Consider the following 12,215-nt stretch of genomic DNA (forward strand, 5'->3'; position numbering starts at 1 on the left):
CCTTACGCTCATCCCAGTGTCACTCAGAACATGAACGGGGAGACAGGAAGGAAATATATTACCTTTGATTGACAAATCGCCTGTAACTGGCAATGCAGTGGACTTGCGGCCTCACATACTCAGCTGAGAATTCTTCAATGGGTATGATACAAACTTGATGCTATTGAGCAAATACAATGCACAAAGGCACATTGCAGTTACCAGGAAAATCAATGGTATGGCCAAAAACACCCTTTTAAAAAAGCGATGAAGTAAAGGATTTATCCATAATAATTCTAATTGTTATTTTAAAGTAGAAAATATTGGAGGATGGCATGTCCTCAGGCATCACTATGTGCAACAAATCCTTTTTCCTGTTTTATAGAATTACTGACTGAATTACTGCTGAAATACTTACATAAACAGAACTGAGAACAAAACCATAAGAAAGCTCAGAACCTACTCTTTTCAGTGACTTCCAGTGCCTGTTTTTTCTGTCTTGTCCTGGGCCAATCCTGGCTTTTCAGGCCCGTTGGGAGGAAGACAGGGGATGTGGTGTTTGGCCAGAGAGCCTGCTTTTCAAAGTGAGGGCTGCCACTGCTAGAAATAACCCTTGTTCATAAAGAATGACTCCCATCTCAGGCACATTTGGCCTTTGTTGAAGGAACTGTCTCCAGAGCTAGTTTTTGAGTCACACAAGAAACTCAGTCATTAATTTATCAATATACTTTATTTTAAATCAAAACTGTATTACCAGCTTGACTGCAAAGCTATTCATTAACAATAACAAACATTTTTGTTGAACACCACTGAGACTAGGGGTCTTGCAAGTCCAAGATGGACAACACCCCTGCCTTCATAGAGTTTATGTTCTAGCCAGCCTTGACTCTGAATGGCATCTGACTACTTCAAAAAGGGAAAACTTGGCCGGGCGCGGTGGCTCACGCCTGTAATCCCAGCACTTTGGGGGGCCGAGGCGGGCAGATCACGAGGTCAGGAGATCGAGACCATCCTGGCTAACACAGTGAAACCCCGTCTCTACTAAAAATGCAAAAAATTAGCTGAGCGAGGTGGCGGGCACCTGTAGTCCCAGCTACTCGGGAGGCTGAGGCAGGAGAATGGCGGGAACCCGGGAGGTGGAGCTTGTAGTGAGCTGAGATCGAGCCACTGAACTCCAGCCTGGGCGACTGAGCGAGACTCCGTCTCAAAAAAAAAAAAAGGGAAAACTTACTCTTAAATGATGAACATTCAGCTCCATTATAATTTCCAAAGATGAAGAGGTTAGATTCTCTTGGATTGTTATGTTTTAAGAAGGAGTCATAATTTTATAATTATAATTTTTTAAAAACTGAATTCCAGCTACTTCTTAAGAGTAGGCTCCAAGTTTTTAATACTATCAGGCACAAATATTTAAAACACAGTAGCACAGGCTGGCCTGGCATTTCCCAGGGTGTGATGCATGCATAGTATCATCAGTAACAGGAAGTTGCTTCACTCTTAAGAGAATCTTAAATTCCCTGAGATATTCATTGTAAATCTGGCCACCTCCTTTCTAGCGAGATCCCACTGCCTCTGTTTATCAGAACGCTCAATGTTCAAGTCATGCCATTACAAAGGTGGGCATGAAGATTATTTAGTCTGCCACACTTGATATTTTAACTCTTAATTATATATATATGTGTGTGTGTGTGTATATATATATATATATCTGATTAATTGAAGGATATTCTTTTTGAAATAGTTTTTTTAAACTAGGTAATTACAAGCTTTAAAATTTTGATAAAATTTACCAAGAAGCTAATAGAGATAATAAAATAGTAAGAAGGAAAAGAAAATAAATGATAAGCAATGGGATTTCTAAACTCTGGCAATAATGATAAACTAGGAAATACAATAACAGAAGATATTTTCCTTATAATAGTAGAAATGAATAAAAATTAATGAAATGGGATTTTGTGAGAGGTGCTTAAATATGACTAAATTTTATTATGCCATATCAAAAAAGGCTCAAACAAATGAAGAGGCAAGTCAGGTTCTAGATGGGAAGAATAAATATTAAACTGGCAATTCTTCACAGGTTATAGGAGTAATGCAACCCCAGTCAAAATTTTAATAAGCTTCAAAAAATATAGATATCAGCAAAATGCTTCTAAAATTCAATGGGCAAAACAGAAGCATACCAGAAGGAATCGGGCCATGTGTCCCTTGAGCTGAATGTCTGCATCTGCCAACAGCTCGTACACAGCGATGCGGCTCATGTGATCAATCACAGCACTCCGGCAGAGAACGCTGCAAGAGAAAACAGTTTTCTTAGCCTGATTCTCAGCATCTCCCTCATTCTGCACATCCTTATGTGCAGACCGGGGTGGCTGACCGCTCCTTGGTTTCACCTGTTTATAACTGAATGAATTATAGTGAATTTTCCTGCATGATGAGTTGAAGAGGGATGCAGCTCGAAGTCTCTATGGGGAAAAGAACCTTCCCGCTGTGACCAGTGTTGTACCTCTCAAGGCTAAAGGCCCCATTCAGTTTTTCTACCCAGCTTTATAAAGTACTAGGTTTAGTCCTCGAGAGAAAGGGCCCCAGGGTCAGTAACTGCAGATCTCTAAGGCACAGCCAACATTCCTGGGACTATTCACAATTAAAGTCATCCACTAGCCTCACAGCCACCACCCCACGCCAAGACAGTGCGCATGCTGGCCTTCCTCCAGCATGGAGAAGACCCCGAGTTTGCCTCTGAAACTCAGTCTGGTTCTCCTCCTTCTTCCTTCTTCATTTCTACCTGTGGTATCTCTTCCCTCCATCACATCAAGTGAGATACAGAGTTCAGGGACATTTAAAAGCTCACAGTTTTGAACCAAATAATTCTAACGGTAAAACCCTTACAGGTGGTACTTTTTGAGTAATGTTTCTGAATTCATTCTCCATTGCAAATTCTCTGTTTCTAAATATAATTTGAAACTACTGTTATATTAAAACAAAAGCGCTATTTCTGAGAAATATTTGAAATAATTCAGGCAATGACTTTTCTGGTGAGGATTAAAATGAGAAAAGTTATATAAAAAGCCAAGCCCAGTGTGTGTTATATATTAGAAACTTAGTAAACCGTTTTTTTCTTTCTCACTCCCCTATGTGAGTGTGAGTGTGTGTGTGTGTGTGTGTGTCCATTAAAACACATTCTTTTGGATTTAGGCATAATCCTAAGGTTAAATATACTAAGTGATTTACTTAGTTTTATCCTTATCCTATATTAAATTCCTCCTAAGAAATAGCCTAACAGTAATAACCAGATTGATTTAATCACTAATGATCATCTCTTTTATGGAGAGCAGATTAGATTTATCACAGCACTACTCTGAAAAGTGGTTTTCTTTAGCACCACTGCTATTCTGCTGGGATTTTTTTTTTTAACATCGTTAGAACTCACTTGAGAAATGCTGGGAAAAGTTGAAACCTCAGCAGAATATGCTGCGATGCTGAAAGGGCCTGTCATTTAACATAGGTTTTCATGGGTCAAATATTTTCCAGTTGCACCATATTGTTTGAACTCCCATACTTGTAGCCTGTTCATTTTCACTTATCCACATGACAGACAAGGAAGAGAAAGAGGAAATATTTTAGCCACGTGAAAAAATACAACAGAACACTCTTTGGAGTGGTTAAGCACAATGAAAGTGGTTCCTAGACTGAAACCATGCTGTCCTGCGTTTCTAAGGATAGAAACTCCTAACACAGGACTTTGGTGTTGTCACGTTTAGAGCTAAAATGATCTGCAGACTGAATAACTCCATTCAGACTTAGGTCACAAAACAACACCCATGGTGCCCAGAAAGGGTGTCCTTTCTTTCTTTGGTTTTGAAACCACTTCTCTCCTTGGCATAGATATTCTCAGAACTCCTCTGAGATGATTCAGAGTCACCAGGGTTATCATGAGTATTTCCTCCTGCCCCCTTAGCCATCTCCACTCTGTATCCTGAGCAACCGTAGTCAAGCCATGGGATCTGGAAGCGGAAGGAGTTGGAGAGCTGAACCGGCAGATGGGCATGGACAAATGGGTATGGAGAAGCCCTGCCCCAGGCCCTGTGGCTAACAGTCTCCAGGCCTCAGGTGAGGTGGCGATCCACCCATCAGGAGTGGACATTCCAGTGGTTGCTGATTTCATCTATAGATGCAACTCATATCTTCAGATAATGACAGAACATCCCCGGAGAACTCTTTTAGGCCCATTTTGTGCTCCTGTTAAAAATCCAAATACAATTACCTTCTTTGGTTCTATCATCACCCAAAGACAAAGACTTCAGAGATGCTCGTTTAGGGTTACTGAGGGCATGATGTTCATTCAATAGCCATTTCATCAATTCTCATAAAAGTTTCCATTCTAAGCTACTAGAAGTAACTCTTTGGATAAGTTTTTGTTTATTTGTTTTCATTTTCACAACAGGGAAAACGTCCATTGCTTCAGGTCATGTTGGGTTTGACAAAAAGCAACACGAAAGCAGTAGTAATACAATGTTCAAGGCCGCGGCCAAGAACTGGATGGTTTTACTGCAGTGCTCCACCTGCTGTTTCAAGGAACTCTGACTTCCAGTCCCATTTAGTATACAATTAATTTCATGTGGAAACACCCCTTGTGCTGATTATTTAATTACAGCATGCTCTGGACATTTGCATGCATCTTGAAATATTATGCAAACAAAACCATTTTTAATAAGCCCTTGTCAGTTAGTGCTCTTGGAAGAGAAGAACTTCATCGGGGCATTTTGAAGTCCTTTGTTAATTTTTTTTTCCACTTGGCAATCATCAAACATTAATTATCCCCAGTTCTGAAGGTGTGCTGCAAAGGTAGGTGTGCACCCCCTAACATTACTGAGAACGAGTCTTTTTCCTTATGCTACGCACCCAGGTACTTGACACAGCCTTTGAGGTGAGAGCAGTGAGTTCATTGCACCGCACCTTAGTGATAGAGAATCAAATAAAGAGGTTGCGTTGTGCTATGTGAATCTGAACCAAATTGCTAAGTACAGCATACAGCTTTTTAAGAAAATGCCACATTTTTACTCTGCCCATAGAGAGGGCTCCCAATACCCACATTAGTGATGACGTTGGACCACACAACTAATCACCTGCTTGTTTTCAAAAGCTGCCTCAAAAAGAAAACAACCTCCCAACACAAATAACCGTCAAAGTTCCTAAAGCACATTTCCTAATTGTACCTTTACAGAGGAATTCCCTTGGTGGGACTGAGTACCTGTACTTGCAGCTGTAAATGTTCACCTGGCCTGCCAGAACAGACCCGGGGCTCTTCACGTTCACATCAGCCACAAACAGCTGGGCTGCCTCTGTGGAATACTCAAGCACAACCACGTAGCGGCCAACCTGTGGGACGCGCAGCCGCAGATGCAATTCCACCTGTCACAGAGGCCAAGCAGACAGACTGTGATCCAGCTGTGACACGTACAGGCCATACGTGCATCAGCAATGGTGAAAACAGAGCCCAGAAGACACCCTGGAAGTATTTTTACACGTCATCCCTGTAAGAAATATGGTCCTACAGGTTGAGATGCCAGATAAAACACATGGTGTCCTGTTACATTTTAGACGGAAATAAATAACAGATAATTATTTATCGTTTATTTGGACGATTTAATGGGGCATCCCGTACTCTTATTTTCTAAATCTGGCAGCCCTGCTTAGAGAGGCTTCTACTCTTTCCACCCAGAGTGTTTTTGCTGCTTGTTTCTCAAGGCAAAAGACATTCTAAAACTTGAAGTAAAAATGAAATACTGGCCGGGCGCGGTGGCTCAAGCCTGTAATCCCAGCACTTTGGGAGGCCGAGACGGGCGAATCACAAGGTCAGGAGATCGAGACCATCCTGGCTAACACGGTGAAACCCCGTCTCTACTAAAAAATACAAAAAAACTGGCCAGGCGAGGTGGCGGGCGCCTGTAGTCACAGCTACTTGGGAGGCCGAGGCAGGAGAATGGCGTAAACCCGGGAGGCGGAGCTTGCAGTGAGCAGAGATCCGAAGTACTGATGAGGAGTAACGGGAATGAAATGTGCCTTTGGGCTCTTTAGTTGTTTTTTTCAAAGAAGTTTTAAATTGTACTAAGGGAAATAATGTCAAAGTGACACACACACATCCCGCTCCTGAGATAAGGGGTGTTAATAAGGACTGTTAACGATTTTCATATTTCCAAACCATTTTCTATGCCCAAATATGCACACGCATGTTTTGTTTTGTTAAGAAAAACTGTGATCATAGTAGACAATTAAGGATGCTTTTGTGCTACGATGACAGAGACCACAGGGCCTGCAAAACCAAAAATATTTACTACCTGTCCCTTTACAGAAAAAGTGTGCCCTCCCCTGATATCACCTACTGGTTAGGAGTTTGGGGTCTGGAATCAGACAGCCTCCAGCTGTGTGATCTTGCACAAGCTACTTGACATCTGTATGCCTCGGTATCCTCCTTAGTAAAATGCAGATAACAATAGTACCCCCCTCTTAAGATTGTTCTGAGGATTAAGTGAATACATACAGAGCTCTCAGAAGTGTATTTGACATATAATAAGCACTATGTAAATATTAATGAGTATAATTGTGATTATTGCTTTTTACCATGACTTGCTTTTTTTACTCAATGGTATTTTATATGTCTTTATTGCAAAAATACATACATGCAAATACACTTACATGCAAATATACTTCATTTTTTGAATAGCTGCCTACCATTCTGCAGTATGAATATAAAACTATTTAACTAATCCCTTATAGAGGGACACAGGTTGTCTTTAATTTTCCCTACAACCTCTAATGGTATACAATCATCACGCGTATATCCTAATGCTAGTATTTCTGTAAGATTCCTAGAAGTGGAATTACTGGGTCAAAGTGTGTATGCATATTTAATGCCTGGGCCAGTATTAGAACCTTATTCCTCACCAGTGTAACCCACCTCCACCTGCAAGCTCAGATCCAGGCAAGCTTTACCACATTTAATTAAAATGGTCCTCCCTCTCCCTGCCTTAGGAAATTCACATTTGGTATTCCTTCTGCACGGCTCTGAACCACATAACTGCGATGTTCCACAGTGATTTTTTTTTTCTGGCATGTAAATAACAGAAAGATTTCCCTCTGGGAAAGAATGTAGATCAGCCACACCAATGTTGACTCTATGTTCTAGAGGGAAATACGGCTCTGCCACTGCTCCCTGTGGCGAGGTTACTGCCAGCATTTCGCCCCTGAGCATCTCCAAACAAGGGCCTGACTGTCATTACCCCACCACAAAACACTCACAGGTCAGTGATGTATCAGGTTTTCTCCCAGAAGTTATTATTGGCAGCAATTTCTATCTAGCACTCTATTATAAATTTCTACTACTCTTTCCACTCTAAATTGTATGGATTACCTTTTAGAAGGCTTGTTTGAAGAGTTTAAGGTACATTTGATGGGCAAAGTCAGGTTTGAGAAACTCAGATAAAAGACATAAAAGATGGCAAACAGAAACTTTACTGCTTGCTGTTGTGATTATTTATGTGTGTTATTTATCTTTAAAAAGGGGAACTTGAATGGAATCAGTGTCAAACTGGAGGAATATTTCTGGTTCTATGGCACAGAACTGACCTCTAGTAGTTATTAGTGTTTTGGGATAAAGACATAGAAGGCGGGTTTATCAAATCTGTTGCCTATACAAAACTAAAAGGGATAACTAATATGTCTGATGTCAAAATGAGGATTCAAATGATTTGGTCAGCAAATATTACTGAATACCTACACTATGCTAGTCCACCAGCTAGGTGATAGGTATACAATGGGAAGCAAGACAGACATACGCTCAGACAGACTTGAATCAAGTAATTAGATAACTAGAAAATACAGCATAAAACTACATGTGAATAATGTTCTGCAGAGGTGTTAGAAAGGGGCCTGAGCTAGTCGAGGAGATAAGGGAGGGGGAAGGCTTCCTTGAAGAAGCAGCAACTTAGTTGATTGTGGAGGACAAGGAGAAGACAACCAGGCCACAGGGGAGAGAAGAGTGTTTGGGTAGAGGGAACGGCTTGCAGTAGGAGGCTACATACAACGTAGAATGCTGTAGAGTCCCATATAATGCAAGCCCAAGAGACTGAAGGTAGGTCAGAGGAGCAGAGAAACAGAGAGCAGGAGGGGGTATAATAAAACTGGGAAGTAGAAAGGGCAGCTTTATAAGCCATGTTAAAATCTTTGTCTCTATCCTAAGAGCAATAAGTGTTGATCAAATATTCCCATCAGAATGTGAGTGCTGGCTATAGTCTGGAGAACAGATCAGGAGGTGCAATGGGCAGAGCAGATGTGGGTCAGCTAATTAGGAGGCTTCTATGGAGATTCTCATAGAAAATGATTGTATTTTGGACAAGGGAGATAGAAGGAGAAAGCCAAGAAAAGTTTGGGATATACACTCACAGATGGATTGGTTTGGGTGGGGGAAAGAATGGGAGAAGTCACGGATGACCCTAAGAATTTTGCCTTATGTAATTAGATGGGTGGTAGTGGCATTAACTTAGGTAGGGAATACTGAAACGGAGTTTGAGATTGCTTTGAAACATCAAAGAGGTAATGTCAGGAAGGAAGGTAGACTTGCTGGTCTGCATATAAAAGCAGAGGTATGACTGGGCATAACAATATGGGAGGTATCTGTGTGGAGATGTGTCTGACACAATTGCCATGGGTGAGGCTTCTCGAGACAGAACATAGAGTAATAAGGCCTAGGACTGAGCCTCGACAAATTCTAACACTTAACAGCTAGACAGAGGAGGATGAGTCTGCAAATGATATTTTGAGGAAGCGGTGAGAGAGGTAGAAAGAGAATCAGGTTGTCGTTATTTTTTAAATTATTAAGATAGCCCTTAAATTATGAAAAACAAGAGAGAGTTTGAGAATTCAGGGAGCATCCACCAGGCATTGAAAGCTGCCGAGAAGTTAAACCGATAAGGACTGAAACACATCCACTGGATTTAGTGACACAGATCTCATCGGAAACCTGGCAAAATAAATTTAATGGAGTGGGAGGTGGAAGCCAGACTGAAGTGGGTTGAGGTGTGAGTGGGGCATAAAGAATTAGAAACAGAGAGTGTAGACAATACTTTGGAGGAGTTTTGTTGTGAAGGGAGGCGTATGGTGCAGTGGCTGAGTTGAGGGAGAGAGAGAAGGATTTTAATAAAAATAGGTTAGCATTTTTTAAATACGGGTGACTTCTGGTTCAGATGGCACAGAGAATTCACACTCACTATACTCCTGCTCCAAGAGAGAGCGACTCTGGGTAAAACGTTTTAAAAGAACAACAAAAAGATACATTTGAATCAAAAGTAAATAGGTGATAAAACATAAGTTAAAGAAAAACCCAAAGTGGCACCAGGACTGTAGTCACAAGCCTGTTTTCCCCTAGATGTGGAAGCAGGTTATTTTGGCCAGCAGTTTAGCTCGTGCAGAGTAAAGAGAATAAAACATGTGCCATAGGAGACAATGGCCAGATCCAGGTACATTTTTTGAAGACGAGGATGTTCAAACTTAAAAAGAAGCTAAAAAATTGCTTCCAATCTGCCTCCTGGGTTGTGGATTTATAAGAAACTGTGTGAAGGTCAAATACTGCATGTTCTCACTTATAAATGGTCGCTAAACAATGGGTACACATGGACATACAGAGTGCAATAACAGACACTGGAGACTACGAAAAGTGGGAGGATGGAAGGGGGGGTAAGTGTTGAAAAACTACCTATTAGGTACAATGTTCACTATTTGGGTGATGGGTACACTAGAAGCCCAGACTTCACCACTATGTTATATACGCATATAAGAAACTTGCACTTGTACCCCTAAATATGTAAAAATAAATAAATTTTTAAAAGAAGCAATGGAATTTGGGAACCAAAAATCAAATATGTGGCCTCATGACCAAGAACTGAGCTATGCCATTCATGGGGTCAGTGTCTGAATCTGTGCTATCTTCAATGTCATAACAATAGAGAAGGCACACTGTAATGCCTGCTCCTGGGCTAAGGATCCAGTGGACAGGTAAGACAGTGCAAAACTAGCAGGCTAAAACAGATACAAAAGAAGGACAGGACAAAAACCTCTCGTTCAAAATAAGCCAATACGCCTGTAAACAAAATTTCAAAACACAGAAGTCAAATATTAAGAAGGACAGGTAACAAAATAATCAGAGATGAGTTCACTTCAGATGAGGTGAATTTTATGGAATAGTCTGACAAAGACTAAATATAGCGGCCCACGGTCGGAAATCCCCAAACTCTGAAAAGGAAATAGGTTTCGTAACTGTTTTGGCGGCAAACCTTACCTAACTTAACCAATAATCATTTGTTTGCAAAGTCTGAACTAAACTGATATTAGTTCGTGTCTCCCCAGGTGTGCCTATTCATGCTTTTCACTGGAGAAATATTAACCTGTTTGATTATAGGGTATTATCCCAGACCTCACTGGAGATGTTATCTTTTTTCAAATCTTAAAAATTCTGAATTCTGAAACACACTTGGCTCCAAGGCCTTTAGGATACTAAAAAAGATAAATGAAGGAGTAACTTCCACTTAAAAGTACATGAAGTTCGGAAACAAAAACTGGCAGAAAAGACAAGAAAAAGTAAATATGATAAAGAGCCAATTGGAAAGTTTTAAAAGTATAAATTAAACTGAATCAATAAGCTGGATAATAAAGAGATAGTAAAATAAAATATTTCAATATTGTAAAAGAGCCTTGAGGTCCTGCTGACTAGCTCTGTACTATAGCTCTGGGTTAAATCAGAGATTAGAATCTCCTAGATGAGTCATCATCATCACTTCCTGGTGGTTGCCCCTTCTCAACTGTACCTCCTGTTGTCTAGGGAACACATACACACAAATACACACACATACACGTACATGTATCTGTATATCTACGTGTATGTGCATTTTATGTATATATGTATGTATGTACACCTATATACATGCATGTGTGTATACACACATAGCATGGGTAGGGAAGGATACAGCAAACTTAGTATTAGAATGAAGTGGAGGGAAGATCATTTAGGTTTTTGATGCATATCTATATTGTTTTACTTGTTACAACAAGTATATATTATTTTGTGTCATGAAAATTCAAATAAAATGAAATGAAGACTTTACTCAGGAAATATACTTAAAACCCTTTAACTGCTACCTTCAAAATGTTAGAAATGTAGTTTACAAAAATGTACACGTCTAAATGTTCAGTTACGATTAACTCCACATATATTTTCATCCCACAGATTTAATCCCCCAAATGAATATTTTCCTCAAAAGGACAAAACAGAGAATGTTATAGAAAGCAAACAATAAAAATATAGTGGAGGAAGTTTTTTCCAGTGTCTTCATTTTGAAGTGTTGCGTTGTGTGTTCTTATTGTTATGGTTGATATCCTATAGCTCTAACTCGAATCTTAAATTAGTATGATCTTAAATTTGGTTCTGAAGTTCGAAGAACTCCTGGAAGAAAAGTAATACCAAGACCTGTAGTAACCTGTCCTCCAAGCCGTGAGGTAGGTGCCAGGGGGTGTAGAAGTTCCGGATTCTGAGCTCAAGGAATTCAGCTGTTACAAATTGCTTAGCCTAAGGGGTTGAACAGTCAGTGAGTGTGGTATCCTTTTAGGGTAAGCTCTGTCATTTCTGGAGGCTTACTAGATTGAGTCTCATCTGTCTTTTAAGAGAAATCTTGCCCTGAATCAGGTAGAACAGGATGCCCCCTTCTAAGTCCAGATAACCAAAAAGAAAGGATTTGATGGCTGCCTACATCCCCTGCCATGTCTAGAAAGTGCTCAAAGAACAACCTGAACATGGCTCCATGCAGCGTATCATCCAGCCCCACCCTAAATCAGATAGCTCAGCAAATGTTGATAAACACCTCTGAGAAAATCTTCCAGGTTCCCCTGAATTTGAGAAGCAACTGTGGCCAAGTGTTTTCAGCAGATACAGATGGGGAGGTAGTAATAACTTCGATAACAAATAAAAGGCTGGCCCACCTCTCTCCCACTGAGGTCCACCATGACAGGGTGTGCAGGTGTGGGCTGCCTCACTGCCACGGGTCTGGGCTCCCCATCAAGCAGGAAGTGTCTGGCCTCACAAGCCAGGGTACAGGGGAATCTGGTCACTGGCAAATGCTGGTAGAGCAAGCAACTTCAACGAAAACAACAACAACAGCAACAACAACAGAATCAATAGTTACAACTGAGAA

At 40.6% G+C, this 12,215-nt stretch overlaps 1 protein-coding gene across 3 annotated transcripts in view; it reads right to left on the reverse strand.

Annotated features, from left to right (window-relative positions):
• LOC105465071 (laminin subunit alpha 3) overlaps window positions 1-12,215 on the reverse strand; it is a 273,415-nt gene that overhangs the window by 118,296 nt on the left and 142,904 nt on the right. For 2 of the 3 annotated variants that reach the window (XM_011713306.2, XM_011713298.3), the window contains exons 23-26: window positions 12,004-12,157; window positions 5,228-5,388; window positions 2,160-2,268; window positions 63-160 (exon numbers count right to left, since the gene is read on the reverse strand). In XM_011713306.2, coding sequence (XP_011711608.2) covers window positions 63-160; window positions 2,160-2,268; window positions 5,228-5,388; window positions 12,004-12,157 — 522 coding nt within the window. The remainder of the gene's footprint in view (window positions 1-62; window positions 161-2,159; window positions 2,269-5,227; window positions 5,389-12,003; window positions 12,158-12,215) is intronic. The other variant, XM_011713310.3, reaches the window with a different exon arrangement.

This window comes from Macaca nemestrina, chromosome 19 (genome assembly GCF_043159975.1).
Source record: "Macaca nemestrina isolate mMacNem1 chromosome 19, mMacNem.hap1, whole genome shotgun sequence".
NCBI classification, from domain to species: Eukaryota; Metazoa; Chordata; class Mammalia; order Primates; family Cercopithecidae; genus Macaca; species Macaca nemestrina.